General features: G+C 42.5%; 1 protein-coding gene across 2 annotated transcripts; it reads right to left on the bottom strand.

Annotated features, from left to right (window-relative positions):
• Positions 1-1,810: 1,810 nt before the first annotated feature.
• On the bottom strand, positions 1,811-18,908 carry LOC130905874 (metal transporter CNNM3). 2 transcript variants are annotated; one of them, XM_057819629.1, is made up of 12 exons: positions 18,148-18,908; positions 15,334-15,668; positions 15,096-15,272; positions 12,919-13,076; positions 12,707-12,850; positions 10,205-10,363; positions 9,929-10,098; positions 9,755-9,851; positions 6,562-6,692; positions 6,353-6,500; positions 6,178-6,229; positions 1,811-2,324 (listed from the first exon to the last, which is right to left on the bottom strand). In XM_057819629.1, exons 1-11 carry the CDS (start codon positions 18,853-18,855, stop codon positions 6,186-6,188), a joined length of 2,271 nt encoding a protein of 756 aa, XP_057675612.1. In that variant the 5' UTR covers positions 18,856-18,908; the 3' UTR covers positions 1,811-2,324; positions 6,178-6,185. The 2 variants fall into 2 exon arrangements, with proteins under 2 accessions (XP_057675612.1, XP_057675611.1); XM_057819628.1 differs by lacking the exon at positions 6,178-6,229 and having other exon boundaries at positions 1,814-2,324; positions 18,148-18,907.
• Positions 18,909-23,322: the final 4,414 nt, after the last annotated feature.

The following is a 23,322-nucleotide window of genomic DNA, read 5'->3' as shown; positions in this document are numbered from 1 at the left end:
AAATGAAAAAAAGCACGAATGCAAACTGCCACAGCACGACACCCAGTTCCTAAAGTGCGATTGCAAATTAGCAAAAGCACGAACCCCAATTGCCATAACACGACAGCAAATGGCTAGCACCTCGAATGCAATTGTCTCGCAAGACAATTGCAAAGACGGTGACCCAGAAAAAAAAAAAGTGCTTTGTGACCATCTCCACAGACCTCCGTAAAGTTGCCCCCCCCATCAGACGCAAATTTATATTAAAATGATGTCAATCGTTTGTGCTGCAACGGTTTTGTAGATACAGTATTATGCTTTTATTGAGATATTAATTTGGAGTGCTGACGTCACTCGTAGCTTTTTTTTTTCTAAGCTTAGCTCCCGCGGCTAATGGAACGTACCAACTCTCTCAATAACAGAGGGGTGTCCTAACAACTAGCACGAACGTAGCACAAAAAAAAAAATGGGTCCATTTTGCAGTAAATTGGGGGGCTTGAGATATTAATTACGAGTGATGACGTCCCTCTAAGCCCCTCATTTACTGCAAAATGGTTCCGAAGTGGTGCCATTTGTTTGTGCTACGTTCGTGCTAGTTGTTAGGACACCCCTCTGTTATGTTTTGTTAATGGGGCGTACCAACTCTCTCAATAACAAAAACAAAAGGGTGTCCTAACAACTAGCACAAACGTAGCACAAAAAAAAAAAAAAAAAAAACGGGTCATTTTTGCAGTAAATTGGGGGGCTTGAGATATTAATTACGAGTGATGACGTCCCTCTAAGCCCCTCATTTCCTGCAAAATGTTTCCGAAGTGGTGCCATTTGTTTGTGCTACGTTCGTGCTAGTTGTTAGGACACCCCTCTGTTATGTTTTGTTAATGGGGCGTACCAACTCTCTCAATAACAAAGGGGTGTCCTAACAACTAGCACGAACGTAGCACAAACGAATGGCACCACTTCGGAACCATTTTGCAGTAAATTGGGGGGTTTGAGATATTAATTACGAGTGATGACGTCCCTCTAAGCCCCTCATTTACTGCAAAATGTTTCCGAAGTGGTGCCATTTGTTTGTGCTACGTTCGTGCTAGTTGTTAGGACACCCCTCTGTTATGTTTTGTTAATGGGGCGTACCAACTCTCTCAATAATAAAAGGGTGTCCTAACAACTAGCACAAACGTAGCACAAAAAAAAAAAACGGGTCATTTTTGCAGTAAATTGGGGGGCTTGAGATATTAACTACAAGTGTTGACGTCCCTCTAAGCCCCTCATTTACTGCAAAATGGTTCCGAAGTGGTGCCATTCGTTTGTGCTACGTTCGTGCTAGTTGTTAGGACACCCCTTTGTACGCCCCATTAAAAAAACATAACAGAAGGGTCTCGATTCGACGTGATCACTCGAAATTAATATCTCAAGCCCCCCAATTTAGTGCAAAATGGACCCGAATTTGTTTGTGCTACGTTCGTGCTAGCTGTTAGGACATCCCTCTGTTATTGAGAGAGTTGGTACACTCCATTAGCCGCGGGAGCTAAGCTAAGAAAAAAAAGCTACGAGTGACGTCAGCACTCCAAATTAATATCTCAATAAAAGCATAATACTGTATCTACAAAACCGTTGCAGCACAAACGATTGACATTATTTTTATATAAATTTGCGTTTGATGGGGTGGGGGGGCAACTTTACGGAGGTCCATGGAGATGGTTACAAAGCACATGTAGCAATATACAAAGTGTCGTCTTTTTTTTTTTTTTTTTTTTACTTCTGGGTCACTGTCTTTGCAATTGTCTTGCGAGCCATTTGCATCCGTGCTGCGAACCATTTGCTGTCGTGTTGTGGCAATTGGGGTTCATGCTTTTGCCAATTTGCAATCGCGCTTTAGGAATTGGGGGTCGTGTTGTGGCAGTTGGTATTCGTGCTTTTTTTCTTTAGCGTTTGCAATTGGGGTTCATGCTTTTTTCTATTTGCAAAGTGTTTTAACTTTGCAGTTCGCCCGACACCTCTCGGCCACAGTACTAATGAGTTGATTCGCGTCTGAACGGACGGACGTTTACAAAAACTCCCCACGTCCTTTGTCACATAAACAGAAAAAAAAAAGACCAATGGTTGAGCTACACAAAAGGCACCGCCCTAATCAAACAAATCAAGGTGTATACATAATAAACGAATCTACACACAGTGTTTATAAAACATAGTATTAAAAATTATTCAAAATAATAATAATGATAATTACAATGACAAAAGGAATGGAGATGAGTTACGTCCAATCGGACGAACGCTCAAAACGGCCGTCGTTAGTCGCTACGCCCGAGCTTCTTCTTCGCCATCTTGGCTGCCGCCTTCTGTTCCATCTGCAGGAAGCCAACCAATAATGAGCACAGCACAGGTGAGCACGTGGTCTCAAACGACCAATGAGGTAAACAATGTAAGAACTAGGGATGGGAATTTTAACTAATCAAATTCATCAACGATGACGATAACGAATATAATTAGTCGACGAACAACTGACGATGACGTCACGATGACACTCCGAAAACTTATCTTGGGAGACTAAAACATAACGAGATGGATGTCGGTTGTCGTCTGACAACTTTAAGGATGCAACAATTAGAGATGTCCCGATCCGATATTTGGATCAGATCGGACGCCGATATGGGCAAACAAATGCACATCGGTATCGGATCGGAACACGGAAAAATTCCGATCCCGACTTCCGATAGTTTTTTTTTTTTTTTTTAAAGTCTGGTCCGGGTTTTCCAGCGCACCGATTTACATAATCCATTCCAGTTTTTCCTTCGGTTTCCCTAAAATCCGGTCCACATTTTACGGCACACCTTCAACACACTACATTTACATTACCGTCTCCCAATTTACCGAGAGATTTTATCGGTAAAAATGTCAGCTGTCTGGGATCATTTCACCTTAAAGGACGACAAAGAGTCCTTTAAGGTCAGAGGCAGAGTGTAACATATGCCACAATAAAGTCAAGCGTGGTGGTAAAGCTGTAAGAAGATTTAATACAACCAACCTAATCAAGCATTTAGCGAAATACCACCACAAACAATAAGAGGAGTATGTTAAGAAAACCGAAGACAAAAAGAAAGGTCCTACGCAACTAACACTGGCAGAAACGTTTGCTATGCGTGACAAATTGGCACTCGACAGTAGGGCTGCAGCTATCGAATATTTTAGTAATCGAGTAATCGACTGAAAATTCTATCGATTAATCGAGTAATCGGATAAAACAAATATATTTTTAGGTGAAGAGAAATTAATAAATATACATGAGAAAACAAGACATTTCATCTAATCTTGAACCATTATCAGTCAGGCTAGTTGTTATCAAGAGTACTAAAACCCTTTTCAACATGAGTCTTACAACTAAGTAAGCAGGCTAAATAACTTTAACACGTGCTCAGATAGGCCGGTATTGTCCAGTATTGGTATCAGATCGGAAGTGCAAAATAATATCGGTATCGGATCGGAAGTGCAAAAACCTGGATCGGGATATCCCTAGTCAAAGTGTCATTTTGTCAGTGTTGTCCCATGAAAAGATATACAGTGATACCTCAGCTCACGATCGCTTAAGCTCACAAACTTTTCGCCTCAAGAACATTAAATGCGCGAGCATATAGTCTCTGCTGACGAACTAGTTTTCGGCGTCGAACAGCGCCACGAGAAGCTGACGCACGCTCACGTCGTCCCAGTTCGTCCCCTCCCTTTCGTTGAGTGCGGACGTGGTTTGTGTTTGATAGACACATTTTGGACCATAGTGAGTAGGGATGGGAATTGATAGGATTTTTACGATTCCGATTCCATTATCGATATTGCTTAACGATTCGATTCTTTATCGATTCTCTTATCGATTCTAATTTGGGGAAAAAGAAGAACAAACGTTTTGATTGGCATCGAGTTTGTTTAATCAGAACTCACAACCTTACAAACTCACAACGAAATCAAAAGAGGCCCAAAGCCTCAATGTTAACTATGGCAATAAGTGGCAAATACACAAGAATGTGTAACATTTTACTGAAACATTTATCTAATAGAAATAAAAAATATTGGTATATATTGGCAGATAGGTTGTTGTTCTGCCTTTGGCAATATGTGTTAAAGCAGGGGTCCCCAAACTTTTTCCTGTGAGGACCACATAACTTTTCCCTTCTCTGACGAGGGGCCTGGGTCAGTTTGTAACAGAAAAAGTGTGACGTTTGCAGAAGTGCATAAATGTAAAAAATTATTGTTTTTCAGAAAGCCACAATCAAATAACCGTTTCTGGATTCTTCACGGAATGAAAGTAAATAAAATAAGAATAATAATATAGTAATAATAATTAATAATAAAACACTATTAATTAAATGCATAATAACCAAATAACCCTCTCTGAATTCTTCAAGGAAACAGGCTAGGAAATAAATAACACGATTGAGAAAAAAAAAAAAAATCAAAATGGCCGGACTAAATGTGGAGGCGGGCCGTATTTGGGCCGCGGGCCGCAGTTTCGGCAGCCGAAGAAATGCCGCATCCAAGCGAGTGAGCGAGCGAAGTGAGAGAGGGAAACACTTCTACGAGCCTACGTTCTTTGTTAATGTTAATATCTACAGAGGCAACGCCTGTATGTATCATCTTTTGTGTTGTTGTTTTTGTGTTTCCACTCGCGATCGGACACTTAAATCCAGTTGTGTAGTGGTTTGAACGATGTGCTAATGCTAGCGAACGAATGCTAACCATACTGTTATTAGCAGCTAATCATCGCTGATTTACGTTGATGCAAACCTGTTTGTTATTGGGGACGAAATTGATTTGTTTCATTTTTTTCTTAGTTTCACTCTTCAAGTGACGGTTGAATAAAGTCAGCAAATTATACCAACATCTTCTACATCGTCATTTGGGAGTTTAGCTAGCTGTATAGCTAGACCTGAGCCTTAGCCTCTCTGTGAGGACAGCGCAGTCGTATTCCCTCCCGATGCAGTGATCTCCACCTTGCAATGACTGCAAGTCGCTTTGTTGTAATTTTTCTTCGTGAAGTGAAGACACACTTTCGAGCGTTTGAACCTACGTGCTGTCATTGTTATGTTTATGGCTGCAATGCTCGTGCTTACCCGTCGTAACCTTTCATTTTCACACTCTTTCCTGGTGAAGTGTAGTCAAACTTTGGAGCGAGTGGTACTTGGCGCCATGCTAGTTTGATGCGTCTGGACAACAAGACACGTCACGACGCAATACGCGTCTTTAGGAATCGTTAAAGGGATCGTTAAGGTTTTTTCATTGTGATGTCGAGGCCTCGAAACAGTCGGAACCGGTTCCGAATTGGAATCGGCTTTCGATTCCCATCCCTAATAGTGAGTGTACTTTTGCTATTATGGGACCGAAAAAGACCCCACCACAGGCTAGTGTTAAGCCTAAGAAGACATTAAAGAAAATAAGGTATATTTTTGTGTAGTTTTAAGGCTTATTTAGGAGAAAATTATGTTTTATGGTGACCTGGGAACGGATTATTCTCATTTTAATGGTTTCTTATGGGAAATAAATGTTCGGAAGACAAACTTTTCGCCTTAGACACACTTTCTGGGAACCAATTATGTTCGTGAGCTGAGGTATCACTGTACTTAAATATCTGCAGAAATGCAAGGGGTGTACTCACTTTTGTGATTCACTGTATACTAGTGCTTTAATGGTTTTTAAGCACTTCAAACGTGATAATGATGTTAACTTTTAAACATGTTACTGTCCCACCAAATTATTTTTAAACGACAATAATGTAGAAAAATGCTTGTCTTTATTAAATGCTTTATCGAGTTGAGTGCTCACTTACACACAATGAGTTGCCGCAGCAAATGTTTAACTAGCTCAACGACGATTGACACATGCAGTTTCAGCTTCCAAGCTTTTCTGGTAAGATCGAACCTTAACGCCTGTCAATCATCCTTAACTTTAACAAACAACTCCAAAGCACTGCCCGAAGAAAAGCAGCAGGAGGGAGAGTGACAGACTATGCGATCGGATCGGGACAGCTCTATAAACTACCGCATTTATTTATTTTTTAAATTGAAGAAAAAAAAAATATCTGCAACGGACTGATGGCGCGATGTTTGAAGCGCGAAGTGGCGAGGGATCACTGTATATATCGTCATATTGTACAGCATGACACAAGAGAGCCACAAACACGCACAAGAGAAGCGTAACGCATGCGGATAGCTTCACCTGCTGCACTAGCAGTAGTTGTCAATGGTGTCAAAGAAAGAGAAGTTCAAGTCTGGAGGAGAAAGTCAGGAGGGAAAAGAAAAGACAAGAAAAACTGCTTTTGTTTAGTTGCGCTGACAGCAAAAAGGCGACGATCTGAGTTAGTTAGTTAGCTAGCTAGCTAGCGCAGACTGACCTGGTGCACCCGACGCCGCGTTCCTGTCGTTGAGCAGCTTAGTGTGACTGTTGGGGAGGATCTTGATCTCGGGTGGCTCAGGACCCGATCCACAGTCGGCGCCGCCCCGCGACGCCATCAGGGCGTTCAGGTACTGGAGGCGCGTCACCTGCGCACAAACGATACGTGAGCGGGGAGAGCGGCGCACGCAAGTGACTCGCGGGACTTACTCGGATAAGCTGCAAGTCCGTCAGCGCTCTGACTGTGTAGTCCGGACAGTAACTGGACGGACTGGTGGCGTCAGACGCCTCGAAGGGATCTCGGGGGGATTGACGCTGACTCGCCACCGGAGACTGATGCACTGTGCGCGCACAGACACACGTACTGTACTAAAGCCATTATGCCAGCCAACCCATTTAAATATTTAATTCACAACATTCTTTCATTTGCCCCGCCCAGTCAAAATGGATTGGAGATCTTGCGCCGCCAACGGTAGGTAAACTAGGGCCGCCAGGAATAATCAACTAATCGATAGGCAAAAAAAGCGTCATGTATTTTAATTGTCAATACAATGTTTAGAAACATTGTTGACTTTAAAATTGTCCATTTGAGCCTCCAAAAACCTTTTTTTTTGTTGCTTTTTTCATTTCCCTTTTTTAGAAACATAAAACCAGTGGGAAACCATACATTTTCGTTACTATCCCGATCGATCGGGTCCGATCACGTCAATTTCAAAGTATCGGAATCGGCAAAAAAATATCGGACATGCCTTTTTTTTTTTAATATATATACGTATATTTTTTATTTAAATCGTTTGCTAATTGTATTTAACGTTACAGACAAAATGTTTTACGCTCATCCAGAGTAGTTTTGGCTCAAAGTAGGGCTATCAAATTTATTGCGTTAATAGCGGTAATTAATTTTTTTAAATTAATCACGTTAAATAATTAACGCATGCGCTGCATGACCAACTCGCGCACTGTGGCGTTCAATCTTTAAAGATGCCGTTCTACCTATAGCGCTACAAGGCAGCGTATAATGAGTAGAGAGAATTTTGACAGCCTTTGGAGCCAGTTTATATGTGGCTAAAGCCTTACAATACCTCTCTCAGCAATTCAAAATAACGTGGGAGGCAATGTGGGGAAGAAATCATGCATTTGGGCAGAAGTTAAATGGCTGCAGTATCATTTACTGAAAGCTCAACAAATACACTAAGATGGCAATATTTAGTCACAACATACAAAGTCACATTTATCCTTTAAGAATTACAAGTCTTTCTATCCATGGATCCCTCTCACAGAAAGAATGTTAATAACCTAAATGCCATCTTGAGGATTTATTGTCATAAAACAAATACAGTACTTATGTACTGTATATTGAATGTATATATTCGTCCGAGTTTTATTCGTTTTTTTCTTAATGCATTGCCAAAATGTATATGATCGGGAAAAATTATCGGGAATGATTGGAATTGAATCGGGAGCAAAAAAAAAAGCAATCGGATCATGAAATATCGGGATCGGCAGATAACTCAAACTAAAACGATCGGAATCGGATCGGGAGCAAAAAAACATGATCGGAACAACCCTAGTTACTATACTTACAAAATTGTTGTATTTTAATTAAAAATGTCGATTGACTACAGAAATCAAAGCATAGTTACCGGTTTTTCCCTTTTTAATTAATTATTTTAAAAAATTTATATATACCGTAATTTTCAGATTATAAGCCGCTACTTTTTTCCATCGTTTTGAATCCTGCGGCTTATAGTCCAGTGCAGCTTATTTGTTGATTTATTTTGGTTAATAGGTAACCCTTTATTTGACAGCGGTGTCGTAAGACCATCATAATTATGACATGCCACTATCATGGGTATTACTGAATGCTTATAACAGATGTCATTAAGTGTCATCTGGCAAATTATGTCACTAACTGGCCAGCTCGGATCTTTTACGTCCATTCAAAAGTGCGATAATTTGCCGGATAACACAAAATGACATCAGTTATAATCATTCATTAATGCTCATGACAGTGTCATGTCATAATTATGACGGTCTAATGAGTCTTATGGCGCAGCTGTCAAATAAAGTGTTCCCAAATACCATAACTAGCAATTAATGAAACAACTGGAACAGTAACTGAAGAAATAAATAGCACATAACCTGAATTTTTTTCTGTAGCGCCGCAATGCATGCCAGGAGGCATGTTGGACGACAACAGTGTTGACAGCAGAGGTTGTCTGTCTCCCTCAAGGGAGCAGTGATGGCCAAATGTAGCTTCTTGAAGCATTGAGGGTTTGCAGCCAATTTGTTCAAAGCTTCGTGGTTGTTCATTTGGTTTTATGACAGTCGTATGATGCTGCTCTCAAATAGCGTAACCAGTTTATATCTTATGGTGTAAATATCTCATAACACAGTGAGGACAGCTGCGGCTTATAGTCCAGTGCAGCTTATCTATGACCAAATGTCATTTTCGTGTCAAATTTGGTGGGTGGCGGCTTTTAGTCAGGTGCGCCTTATAGTGCGAAAATTACGGTACATATACACACACACATACATAAAGTGGTACCTCTAATTATATTATTATAATTTCAGGTTACGACATGTTTAAACTAGGGCTGTCAAATGATTAAAATTTTTAATCGAGTTAATCACACCTTAAAAATTGATTAATCGTAATTAATCGCAATTCAAACCATCTATAAAATATGCCATATTTTTCTGTAAATTATTGTTGGAATGGAAAGATAAGACACAAGACGGATATATACATTCAACATACGGTACATAAGTACTGTATTTGTTTATTATAACAACAAATCCACAAGATGGCATTAACATTATTAACATTCTGTTAAAGCGATCCATGGATAGAAAGACTTGTAGTTCTTTAAAGATAAATGTTAGTACAAGTTATAGAAATTTTATATTAGAACTCTTGTTTTCGTTTTAATTAGTAAAATTTTCAAACAAAAAATAAACTAGTAGCTCGCCACTGCTGATGTAAATAATTACACAATGCTCAAGGTGCTGAAACCCATAAAATCAGTCGCACCCAAGCACCAGCAGAGGGTGACAAAAACCAAAAAACACAAGTAACAAGTGCACGAGACTGTAGTGTCATTTTAATCTGTTTGAGCGTGGCACGTGCGTTAAAGGCGTCAAATATTTTAACGTGATTAATTAAAATAATTAATTACTGCCCGTTAACGCGATAATTTTGACACACGATAATGATATTTTTTTTCCCCTTTCTCTTTTGTGGTTTTTCATTGCAAGCAAAATAAATCAAGCTATTACTACCAAAGCATTTGTAATTGCAATCATTTTCTTGGAGAAATTGAGCATTATCTGACAGAATTGCAGGGGTGCCAATACTTTTGGCCAGCACTGTAAATGCAGTTGTCACAGTTGGCATCCTCACCTGAAGATGGCAACGTGAGTGCGGACACACCATAGTACGTGAAGGCGCCGTTGTCGAACTTGAGTCCTTCCTTGCCGATCTCCACCTCCACGCGACCCTACGGTGGAAAAAATAATAAGACATCCCCTCGGAGTCAAAACAACAAAAGCGCCTTGGCTTCCCTGGCACGGTCACCTGCAGCAGCAGTATGAAGTAGTCCACCGGGTGGTTGCGTGTGTACAGATAGTGGGCGGGGCTTAGGCGGTTAGCGGGGTCAAAGTGCACCTCCTGGTTGACGCTGGGGTGACGCAGAAGGTGGAAAAGGATCTTCTCTGACACACGTAATGGACTGAAGTGCTCCACTTCTGCACAAACACACGCAATGCTAAGTTACATACTAAATACTACAATAGAATGCCTTTATTATCATATGAACTGAGAGAGCTGGTAAGCAGAGATCATCTCTCGCACCTCTGGAGAGGAAGCGGTGAGTGGCGAGCAGAAGCTGCGGTGAAGTCCTTATCTTGGGCTCCCCCTCGGGCGTTTTGAAGAGCGAAAACTCCTCAGGGGTCCCGCGAGGCTCCAAGGGGATCTCCAGCGGAGGCAGCTGACGCTTCACTTTCCTGTCCACTGAAAAACACAAATGCCGTGGAGGCAAAAAGTTTTGTCTGAGGAGGAAAAATGACAAAAAGGACACTCAACAATAAACAATGGCCCGGCTTTCACTCGCTGGCATGACGAGTTCGGGGAGGCGTGGAGAAGTCACACTGAGCTACACGGTTGCTAACCATCATATGCTATTGTTTAGCCCCAACTGGATCATTATTCATCCTTCACACAGCCGCTGGAAACTGAAATGTTGTTTAATCCAACTGCAGGCGACCGGGAGATCATGATTTTATGACACTGTGCGGGTGTGCGCTGGTCCACATGGGAAACGCAGTCTTTCTAAAGGCAAAACACTACCGCTTTTGCCCACCGGCGTCGCTCAAATCAACCAGAACTGAAAAGTTATCAAGTGTTGCTTTTCCCACACTTTTTCTCAATGGCGTGGCTCCTGGGGCGTGGCCTCCCCTTTGGCTGGGCTGCTGGCCGCGGGAGTGGGGGGAGGTCGGGGCTCCGATCCGGCGGCTCCTCGGAATCTTCCTGCCTCCGCCTTCTCCTCTCTTCTCTGACTGGGTATACGCCCTGTGCTCTGTCACGGGTCGCTGGCTGGGTGCCGGTGTATCGGCTGGATGTTGCCTGCTCCGGCGGGGGACCCTGCCCTGGGCTTGGTGGGCCACTGGGGGTCCCGTGGCGTGCCGTGCCGGTTGAGGGGCTGCGGCTGTGGCTCGTTGGCCGGGTGGGCTGACGGGGTGGGCGTGGGGTGGGTGGAGCGTCCCCTCTTGCCATCCCTGAAGGCCGGTTGATGGGTGCGCGGGTGGTCTGGGGGACCACCCTGGATCCCGGGGGAGGGGCGATGGCTCCTTTGCTGGGCTGCGGGAGGAGGGACTCCCGGCACTCCTTCACTACCTACCACCCTCCCTCCCCAGACTGGCTGGGTGGGGGCCGTGGCCCTGGGTTGGCGCCCGCGTAGCATCTCTGCTCGTCGGCGTGGCTGTCCCGCGCATGTTGGGGCTCGCGTGCGGCTGGATGTGATAGGGCGCACTCGGGCGGGGGGTCCCGGCGCCGGGATTGGCGATGGAGCAGCGTAGGGTCGGTCACCAATGGGCTTCCACTCACAAGGGATTCACACGATTACTGGGTTCTAGATCACAGAGCTGATTTACGTACACTCTACCCCTTTCAATCACTTAGCTTATAGACTCCCCCCACCCCCGTCCCCTCTTTCCCTGGTCAACAGGCCCCCCACATGGTGTCAACCAGAAGTACATCTAGCCGACGATAGCACCAACATATTAGTAGTTAGTTTAGACGTTCAATGTATTTCTTGTTGTTGTTTGTGTTTTTCTTTTTTCTCTTGTGTTTCTTTTCTTCTGTTCCCCAATAATGCCTTCCTGTTTACTGCTTTGTCATAATAAACGAGGTGTGTTGAATGATCACAATGGGAGTATGTCACACTCTCATTGTGAAACATTAAAACTGTTCAAACCAACCGGGCACATAGACTTCCGTTCTCCGTGCCAAACAGCTGAACAGGACAGGTTTAAAAAAAAAAAAAAAAAAAAGTGTTGCTTTAAATATATCATATAGCAGATGAACACAGGAAGGTGTGGCGCCCGGTCGAGAATGCAGGGTGGGTGCCCTGGGGCGGGGAGTGGTCGGGGCCCTGGTGCTGGGGGGCCCGTCTCTCGCCCTGTGGCCGGTAGTTCCGATTGCGGGAGCCTGCCACTAACTCACGCACTCTTAACATCTTCCAACTTGGGTACCCACACACTCATTCAGGTGGCAGGCATTCGGGGAGCCTTCCTTTCCCTTTTTTACCCGGCTATCCTCCTTAGGCCCCAAAGCGTGTGTCGCCGGCCAAGTGCCGGTGGGTTTGCAGGGTGTCGCCCCCTCTGGGTGGGGTGTCCTGCCCCGTGGTCCTGGGGTTGGAGGGTTGTGGCGGTGGCTGGTAGGCTAGAAGGTGGTGGGGAAGGGTGTGGGGGACGGTGGCCCATCCCCTCATCTCTTCCCTCAAGGCTAGTTCATAAACTTCATAATGATTGACGGTTCAGATTCGACCTTCAGTGCGCCACGCCTTCAAGCAGGGGGCATCCCACAATCCGCTTCAGTTATTCGCAGTCGGTCGCAGCGACACATGTAGCGTACCAACGCCGGATTTATGTTGAAAAGGGTACATGGTTTAAATGTTACAGGCGAAAACATTTTGACTAACTGTCGACTGAAACTCGACGAAATTTGTATGAGATTTCGTCAGTTAAAACTAGACGAAGATGAAAATATTTTGAAATGACTAAAATATGACTAAAATTAATTAGTAGTATTTTTGTCCAAAAGACTAAGACAAAAACAACATCAGAGAGAACATACGGTAGCCGTCAGACTCGTCCAGGATTTCCGACTTGATGATCTCCTCGATGACGTCCTCCAGCGTGACCAATCCCAGCACCTCGTAGAAGGGGTCGCCCTCGCCCTCGTTGTTGACCTTCTGCACGATGGCCATGTGAGAGTTGCCTGAAGTCCACGAGCTAACGTTAGCGTGGAAGCGGGTCATCGGGTGCGGGCGAACAATCTCGCCTCACCTTTCTTAAACTCCTCCAGCATGGCGTCCAGCTTGGTGTCGTTGAAGACAAAGTGCAGCGGGTGGTTGTAGAACTTGGTGATGGTGGTCATAGGCGTGCAGTCTTCGGGATCCACCAGCGCCAGGTCCTTCACGTACAGGATCTCCACGATGTTGGACCTGCCACGATTCAATCAAATCGGCGAAATTGTCAATCAACAGCCTTTTAGGACTGCCACATCTTACATTAGCATAATATCAATAACAATCAATGAATTCGTATTGATTTCGTAACAAATTGTGTTATCCGTGTGGATTATATGTGTTGCTATTTTCAAACATCTTACATGCATTACGGACGTACGGTTGACAGGGGGAGCAAATTAGAGGGGCATCTTAAACCCGATTGGTGGTACTACTATGCCGGATGGAATCCCGTCAATATAGCAAGTCAGCACAGATCGGGCACCATCTCCTGGCCAATTTGTGAATTGCCAGAACAGGTCTAATTATGGCGATGATGATGATACATGGAAAATGTCGATGGAAACTTTTATATTGTTTTACCAACATACATTGTAGATTATTTGGTGAAATGGAAAGAGGGCTGCAGCTATCGATTATTTTAGTAGTCGATTCATCGATGAACTAGTTAGTTCAATTGATCGAGTAATTGGATAAGGAACATAAAAAAATGAAAATACCTGAGCTGAGCCTCAAACGGTATAAAAAAACATAAATGAGGATCTAAGTACAACAAAAGAACAACTGGCTAACTTACATAGCAAAAGTCTGCTAGCTTAAATACTATAAAATGCTCACTTTTTTTTTTTTTTTTTTACAGTGCTCTTAACAAATGGTTCAAACACATATTCCCACAAAAAACGACTCAAAATACCTATAAACTGAATTACGAATGCATTAAAAAAACATTAACTCAAGCAAATAAAATATGAATTATAAATATAAAATGCTAACTTTTTTTTATTTTTACAGTGCTCTTAACAAATGGTTCAAACACATATTCCAACAAAAAACGACTCAAAATACCTATAAACTGAATTACGAATGCATTAAAAAAACATTAACTCAAGCAAAAACATAGCTCATGTTGGTCTTAACAGGGAGCAGCTGGATTCAGCCATGTGTAATATTCACTGTTGCCACTAGAAGGCAGTGTGTCCACCAAAATCAATCAAACTAAATGCAAACATTTTCAAATCAAACCACCACAACGCCATTTTAGTTAAAAAAAACACTCAAAGCAGCAAAATTTAATTAATAGTCGAATTATTCGAGTTAATCGATTAATTGTTGCAGCACTAAATGGAACTAATCGGGTTAGATGTGTATGTAATATCGTATTATATTGATCGGGGGGGGGGGGGGGGGGCTCAAATGGAACTTTGTGACATAATCAAAAATTGTATCGTTGTCCTTTAGATATATATTGTAATGTCATGAAATTGGTGTTATAAATAAATAATTAAATAATAAATAATTAAATCTTAGCAAGTTATCGTATTGTTTTCACATGACAAATTTCACATTTTATCATGATGAGTTTCACGTTTTAACTTAAAGGGTACCACAGAGAGAAAAACGTAGTTCTTAAAAGATAAATTTTAGAAGGAGTTATAATAATTTGATATTAAAACTCCTAATGTTTTCGTTTTAATAAAATTTGAAAAATTTTAAATAAAAATTAAACTAGTAGCTCGCTATTGTTGTTGACGTCACAGGGCGGTGACGTCACATGGCCATGCTGCTGTACTTCACAGTGTCACTCTTTAACTATGTAAGGTAGTGAAGGTAGTCAGTCAAGGGACAACATGCAGTCATTCGCTTGATCCTAATTAATTTAAAACTTCCCATTGACACCTTGTGGCGTATCTAAATCACTACCTTACATAATTAAAGAGTGACACGTGTTTTTTTGTTTTCATCATCACATGCTCAATGTACCTCGTAGCGTTAGCATAGCATTCACGTTGGCGTTGGGATTAGGCTATTGCTAACGGTGAACCTGCTTGTCTGTCAATGATTATTTGAAATAGTGAAACTTTTGAATTTTACAGACGAAAATATTGTGTAACATTTGACTAAAACTGGACGAATCTGAGCTTTCATCAACAAAAACTAGACAAAGACAAACACATTTTGAAATGACTAATAACTGGGTGGCATTTAGGCGCCCACCTCTCTTCTTCGTAGATGGGCACTCGCGTGTAGCCGCTCTGCATGATATCCGACATGGTGGAGAAGTCCAGCAGAGTGGAGCTGGGCAGCATGAAGCAGTCCTTTAGGGGCGTCAGGATGTCCTCCACCGTCTTGCTGCGCAGCGTCCCGCGACTGAACTCCTCTTTCACAAACTCGCTGGCAAAAGCGAGAAGCGACGTGAGAGCCAATTGGATTAGTAAGGTGGCACGTGCACTACCTGTAAGGGTCGTTGACGCTGGTGCGGATCATCTCCATGGCCCGCTCCCTGATGCAACAGGTGCTGATGTCCCGCCTCAGCACCAGGTCCAGGATCAGCCCCAGCGGGCAGGACAGCGGGCAGGTCAGTACCATGCCGACCTGAGCCAGCCAGGTCAGGCCCGGGGCCAGCCGGAAGCCGTAGCCGGAGCTCACGATGTGCGGGAGCAGCTCGCCCACCACGAAAAGTGCCGAAGCGGCGGCGAAGGCGGCCGACGCCACCGAGCCCAGCGCCCGGAACAGCAGCGCCGCCAAAGCCGAGTGTCCCAGCACGCACAGGAAGAGCAGCGAGCACGCCTGTTGCACAAAACGGACCGCTGCGGTCAAGCGTCTAGTGTCATGACAATATGGTGATATATCCTGATCATTTGTAGGTTGATATGCTCCCACCAAGAATCGATATATCATTTAAAAAGAGTTCACTGCCATATAAAGGAACCAACAGGATGCTACGAAAATGTTCCACTAGAATAGTGTCGATGTCAATTCACTGGCCACCATTGGGTTGAATGAACAAACGACCCACCTCGTCAAAATTAGGGGTGCACGGATATCGATAACTTCCTGCTCTTCAAGGCCAATACCGATAATATATAAAAATCATTTTAAAATTTATTTTCACCTGAGTTTTTGAACACCTGGAGGTAAAAAAAAACAAGTGGTGGATTCCGCAAGATTTACCTTTGATCCAACCAGATTTTTCATGAGTACATTTAGAAGATTAATTTTGGTTTTGAGTAAGGGCGTGGCTGCACAGCTCAGTAGTGCTTTTTTTTTTTTTTTTTTTTTTAAGGACCCTCTTCTATACAGTGGGGCAAATAAGTATTTAGTCAACCACCAATTGTCCAAGTTCTCCTACTTGAAAAGATGAGAGAGGCCTATAATTGTCAACATGGGTAAACCTCAACCATGAGAGACAGAATGTGGAAAAAAAACAGAAAATCACATTGTTTGACTTTTAAATAATTTATTAACAAATTAGAGTGGAAAATAAGTATTTGGTCACCTACAAAAAAAAAAAAAAAAAAAACAAGACTTCTGGCTGTCAAAGAGGTCTAACTTCTTCTAACGAGATCTAACGAGGCTCCATCTGTTACCTGTATCAATGGCACCTGTTTTAACTCATTATAGGTATAAAAGACACCTGTCCACAATGTCAGTCAGTCACACTCCAAACTCCACTATGGCCAAGACCAAAGAGCTGTCGAAGGACACCAGAGACAAAATTAAAGACCTGCAACAGGCTGGGTAGACTGAATCTGCAATAGGTAAAATGCTTGGTGTAAAGAAATCAACTGTGGGAGCAATTATTAGAAAATGGAAGACATACAAGATCACTGATAATCTCCCTCAATCTGGGGCTCCATGCAAGCTCTTACCCCTTGGCGTCAAAATGATAACAAGAACAGTGAGCAAAAATCTAGGGGACCTAGTGAATGATCTACAGAGAGTTCGGACCACAGTAACAAAGGCTACTACCAGTAACACAATGCGCCGCCAGGGACTCAAATCCTGCATTGCCAGACGTGTCCCCCTGCTGAAGCCAGTACACATCCAGGCCCGTCTGCGGTTCGCTAGAGAGCATTTGGATGATCCAGAAGAGGACTGGGAGAATGTGTTATGGTCAGATGAAACGAAAATAGAACTTTTTGGTAGAAACACAGGTTCTGTGAATACTGAATTGCATCCAAAGAACACCTTACACCATACCCACTGTGAAGCATGGGGGTGGAAACATCATGCTTTGGGGCTGGTTTTCTGCAAAGGGACCAGGATGACTGATCTGTGTAAAGGAAAGAATGAATGGGGCCATGTATCGAGCAATTTTGAGTGAAAATCTCCTTCCGTCAGCAAGGGCATTGAAGATGAGACGTGCCTGGGTCTTTCAGCATGACAATGATCCCAAACACACAGCCAGGGCAACAAAGGAGTGGCTTCGTAAGAAGCATTTCAAGGTCCTGGAGTGGCCAAGCTGGTCTCCGGATCTCAACCCCGTAGAAAATCTGTGGAGGGAGTTGAAAGTCCTTGCTGCCCAATGATGGCCCCAAAACATCACTGCTCTAGAGGAGATCTGCATGGAGGAATGGGCCAAAATACCAGCAACAGTGTGTGAAAAGCTTGTGAAGAGTTACAGAAAACGTTTGGCCTCCGTTATTGCCAACAAAGGGTACATAATAAAGTATTGAGATGAACTTTTGGTATTGACCAAATACTTATTTTCCACCATGATTTGCAAATAAATTCTTTAAAAATCAAACAATGTGATTTTCTGTTTTTTTTTCTCCCCACATTCTGTCTCTCATGGTTGAGGTTTACCCATGTTGACAATTACAGACTTCTCTAACATTTTCAAGTGGGAGAACTTGCACAATTAGTGGTTGACTAAATACTTATTTACCCGACTGTATGTAAATATCAAATGTTACGACATGGACAGGTACGACATATATGTGGATTTGTTTCACAAATTTTGTGAAATTTGGCTGTTGTGGCTTATAAACAGGTGCACTTTATAGTCCAGAAATTACGGTTCATACGATGACATTTTTCTGTTGTTATTCTTATGTTGAGGCAGCAAAGAGAGAAACATTGATGAAAAGTAACTGATAAATTACTTTTAAAGTAACTTAGTTACATTGATAATAACGTAATCAGTAAAGTAACTACTTCTTGGGGCCGGGGCGTAATCAGTAATTAAATGAGTAATCTGTGACAACACTGATGATCACTATTGTTTCTTCAAGACATTCTGAATTTTTGGATTGTTTTGTTTTACCATAAAATTCCCCCTCCTCCTGACAGGTTCCAGACGCTTGGCGGCGCGCTTCTCTTCTTCGGAACCGCAGCTGTGCAGCACGTAAAGTTCCACCGGGTCCAGCCACAATAGGCTGAGGTGGACCGTCCTCAGCAGCCCGCAGGCGAGCACCAGCAGCGGCACCAACACCGCCATGCCCCAGGCCGGGATGTGCTCCGGGGGCGGAGGCTCCACGCGAAGCCCCCCATAAGAACACTCGCCGCCACTTTCCACGCAAAGCCTGTCCGGCCCCCAAGAAGACCACTCGCCGCCGCTTTCCGCGCACAAGTGAAAAGAGAGGTTTTCGCCGTCGCCCCCCGTCCGGACCTCCACCGTCAGCAGCCCGCTGCAGCTGCAGTCTTCATCCGCCGCGAAGGGTTCCTTGACCTGGAAGGCGGCCTGCCGCCGTCCGGCTTCGTCACGGCACGGGTCCTGGTTTGAATTTTCGGAGCCTCCCGCGAAGGCCAGCCCGGGCCAGGTCCGGTTGCGGACGTCGCTGGCGAAGAGCCTCAGCTTGAAGACTCCCGGGGGTGCCCTGACGGTGCCCTCTTTCATCCGCACGCGGCCCGAGGGGTCCTGCGGGAGCAGGCGCACGACGGGCAGCGCCGCCTGCTCGCACGAGCCCAACCGGATCCCGCAACACAACAATATCATCAACAGCAAGCGAAGACCTGCCAAGCTAGCCACCATATTGGAATTGCTCAGCTTGCTTCGCGGGGCGGGTCATGTGACTGCACTCCGCGGCGGGACCCCGCCCACTCTCGGGCTCCCGCTGCTGCCTTCAAGTTGTAGGGCAAACGACAACTCGACTTGATCAAAACATGCTAACTGAATAGCAGTTTAGCCGCGGTAAAATTAACAAACTAAACATCTTACTCGACAGATGCTACTAATTCGTTGACGCAATACGCGTGATTTGAACAAACGTGCTTAATACGACGGGCCACGTTTATGTTCGACACGTTTGCCACTTTTGCTCTAATGCTGCATTCGAGGAAGGTGGGACGTCGGAGACGTCCAACCTCTCACCAGGAAAAATATCATTGGAAAGCCACTTGAACTGGGAGGTCCTATGCTGCATTCGGGGAAGGTGGGAAATCGGACTTATCCCACTCGGATGGTACCAGTCCGACTTCCCACCTTCCTCGAATGCAGCATCAGTACCAAACTGAGCAAACGTATGGAATCGCAGGACTGCCAAAATTAAAACATAATACATAAATGAATAAATCAATAAATAGCCAGAGAAATAGTCAATCTGGTGCGCACCAGATACAGTGAATCACAAAAGTGAGTACACCCCTCGCATTTCAGCAGATATTTAGGTATATCTTTTTATGGGACAACACTGACAAAATGACACTTTGACACAATGAAAAGTAGTCTGTGTACAGCTTATATAATGTAGTTCATTTAGTTCCCCCTCAAAATAACTCAAAATATAGCCTTTAATATCTAAACCCCTGGCAACAAAAGTGAGTACACCCCTTAGAAACGACATCCCTAAATGTCCAAATTGAGTACTGCTTGTCATTTTCCCTCCAAAATGACATGCGATACACCGTTTGTGGTGCGCACTAGAAACAATCTGGTAAGCACGAGAAAACTATTCTTGACTATTGGTGACGATGTGCAAGTAATGCAGTAATATCTTCATAGCTGAGTACAAAATTGACGTGAAGCTGGATTGTCATTTTTAGCACGCTGAAACTGCTGTTGTCCGATGTGCACCTGCAGTTTGTGGCCTAAAAAAGGGAACTTTCTTTCCAGAAATTATTTGGTTCGCACCAGATAGTTTTCTGGTGCGCACCAGATAGTTTCTAGTAGTGCTGCAGTGATTAATCGAATAAATCAAGTAGTTCGATTCGTTTGTTTTGAAAGTGTTTGCATTTAGTTTTATTGATATGGGTGGTTGCACCGCCCTCAAGTGGCAACAGTGAATATAACTCATATCACATGGCTGAATCCAGCTGCTCCCTGTTAAGACCAACATAAGCTAAAATTTTTGTTTGAGCTAATTTTTTTTATGCATTCGTAATTTAATTAATAGGAATATTTAGCTGTTTTTGTGGGAATATGCGTTTGAACAATTAAGAGTATTGTTTTTAAAAAAAAAAAATTAGCATTTCACAGCATTTAAGCTAGCGGACTTTTGCTATGCAGGTTAGCCAACTACACATAAAATGTCACACATTGGGAATGTGACGGAAAATAGCACATTTTCATCTCGTCCTCATCAAACCAAAACTGGCATTCGTGTTGTTATGTTTTAGTCTTCCAAGACACGTTTTTAGCTTGTTATCGTCTCGTCATCGTCATGAAAAAAATTGTTCGTCGACGAAATATTTTCTTAAATACTAATTTAAAATGTGAAATTTGTTAAAAAATACTATCCCTTGATAAAATTTAAATTTTTAAATTACCAATTTCATGACGATACAATATTAATTTAACGGACAATACCATTTTTGATGATGTCACACAATTTGATTTGAGGCCCTCCGATCATTTTAATACGATATTACATACACGTCTAAACCGATTAGTTCCATTTAGTGCTGCAACGATTAATTGATTAACTCGAGTAATCCGATTATTGAAAATTTTGCTGCTTCGAGTATTCGTTTAAATAAAGTGGCGTTCTAATGGTTCGTTTTTAAAGTGTTTGCATTTAGTTTTATTGATTTGTGTGGCAACCGTGAATACAACTCATTTCACATGGCTGAATCTAGCTGCTCCCTGTTAAGACCAACATAAGCTACATAAACACAAACATAAGTTTTTGTTTGAGCTAATGTTTTTTTTTTTTTTAAATGCATTCGTAGTTTAGTTTATCAGTATATTTAACCGTTGAGCATTGTAAAAAAAAAAAAGTTAGAATTTTATAGCATTTAAGCTAGCGGAATTTTGCTATGTAAGTTAGCCAATCTCTCTTTTGTTTTACATAGCTCCTCATTTATTTCTTTTTTTATACCGTCTGAAGATCAGCTCAGGTAGTTAAAAAAAAATATATGTTCCTTATCCAATTCCATGATTATTCGAACTAATTCATTGATTAATCAATGACTAAAATAATCGATAGCTGCAGCCCTAGTTTGTATTCAGGAACCCTTGACAGATTCTTCTAATGCCTTTTAGAAAACGGATCTGCAATATGTACACATTTACGCGCTCCTGGCTGTCACACATTACAGAAAAGACAAAATATTCACCAGCAAAGTCAAAGAGTGTTAATGAATGTCTTACAAGAAGACCTTTGACTTCGTGCAACAAAGAATATACTGCAATCTTATTGTGCAAGAAAGTGATGCATTGACTGCCATTGACGTCTACTCGGGATAAACTCATTAGTGGGAAGGTGCATCTTGGCCAGAGGAAGAACAAGCTTTATTTTTTAACTCATTGCATTGACCTCATAATGTATTGACGGGTCGGATCAGTCATGCACTGTGCCTCGCATTCAAATAGGGGGCAGCCCACATCAAGAGGAGCTATTCACTAACACGCGCGCAGCGATCTAACGCCGGATTTCTGTTGAAAAAGTATGAAAGCTGTACCGTATACAAACAGGAAGGATTGTCTTAAGAGTGATTTGTTCGAGGATTCGAGGCAATTATTAGATTTTTTGTACCATGCATGCATTTTGTGAAAAAAAAAATCAATGGGAGAAATCAGCCGCTACTGCACTGGCATCATAGTTCGCCATATTTACGTAAAATAAATGCTAACCACACGTTTTTTTTTTATTTTATTTTTTTACTTTTAACCAAGAATCAAGACTGTTTTACATCCATATCTATAAAGAATTCAGGGATTTAAGAATTTATTGACAAGAATTTTCACCGGAAAAGCTTTGTTTACATCAGGTGGCTGCTAGCTACATTCACTAACAGACTAGCATTGTACTTTGACATATTTACGTAAAATAAACACTAACTGCAGTTTTTTTGCTTTTAACCAAGAATTGAGACTGTTTTACATCCATATCGATTAAGAATTCGGGGATTTCAGGTTTTATTCACAAGAATTTTCAATGGAAAAAGCTATTTGTTCTCATATGGCGGCCGCTACATTTGCTTGCTTACTTACTAGCATCGTAGTTGGCAATATTGACGTAAAATAAATGATAACTGCACGGGTATTTTTTTTTTGTGTGCTTTTAGCCAAAAATCCAGACCGTTTTGTCTGTGATTCCACTCAGTCAGCTTTGACGGCCATGCCAACAATGCAGGCCCCTTATCAATCGGCCCCGTGTCCCGTCAATATCATTATAAAGTTTATGGCAAGTGCAAAAAATATGTGCGTGTTTTTTTCCAACTCAATTTTTTGCAAATGCATACTTTTCTTTGTGTGCAAAAGTATTCTGAGTGTAAATGTGTTGTTTTTTTGTGCACTTGTTTTCCTGCTTGCAAAATTATTTTGTGTGATTTTGTTGCGATCAATCATTTGTGAGTGCACAATTTTTGTTTTTTGCAGCGAACACAAACTTGTTTTGCGAATGTACACTTTTTTCTTTTTGTATGAGCACAATTCATCTTTACAAATGCATTTTTGGGGAGAGAACACGAATGATCTCTGGCGCTAACTTGACTCCACAGCACAGCGATACCAAGAAAGAAGGGCAAAGAGCGAGAATTGGAAATATTTATCAAGAAAGAACAACTTTGGTTGTTAAAATGTGACAAAGTGCCACAGAGGATGAGGAGGAAGCGCGAGGTCGCTGTTTATTGCTTATGGAACATCCCATAATAGTCAGAAACAATGCTGTTTTTTTCCACAGTGAACCCCCGCTAAATCTGCGCAGCTTGTACTAGCAGCCATTTTGCTGGCGGAAAATCTCCAACTCTCCACTCCCAACTCTCGGGCTGCCATTGAGGGCTATAAATGAAGCAAAGTTGCTTTAAACATCCACCGTTTTTACATTCAGCACACGCTAACATCGCCGTTTTACCACTCAAACCTAGAGAGGAAGTTTTGAATTTTTTTAGGGCTGTCAAAATTATCGCGTTAACGCGCGGTAATTAATTTTTTTCATTAATCACGTTAAAATATTTGACGCAATTAACGCACATGTCCCGCTCAGAAAGTATTCTGCCTTTTGGTAAGTTTTACAACAAGGCTTTTTGCGCTGTCCAACAGCGAACTCTTGTGGTCGTT

Source organism: Corythoichthys intestinalis, chromosome 17, assembly GCF_030265065.1.
Source record: "Corythoichthys intestinalis isolate RoL2023-P3 chromosome 17, ASM3026506v1, whole genome shotgun sequence".
In the NCBI taxonomy this organism is placed as follows: Eukaryota; Metazoa; Chordata; class Actinopteri; order Syngnathiformes; family Syngnathidae; genus Corythoichthys; species Corythoichthys intestinalis.
The sequence above is the reverse complement of the archived record's forward strand: the minus strand, read 5'-3'. Positions and strand labels throughout refer to the sequence as shown.

Coding starts and splice junctions, on each gene's coding strand:
- LOC130905874 (XM_057819628.1), bottom strand. CDS start 18,855: ATGGTGGCTAGCTTGGCAGGTCTTCGCTTGCTGTTGATGATATTGTTG. Junction 13,077..15,095: donor CCCATCTACGAAGAAGAGAG/GTGGGCGCCTAA, acceptor GAATCGTGGCAG/GTCCAACATCGTGGAGATCC. Junction 10,099..10,204: donor TCACCGCTTCCTCTCCAGAG/GTGCGAGAGATG, acceptor GTGTTTGTGCAG/AAGTGGAGCACTTCAGTCCA.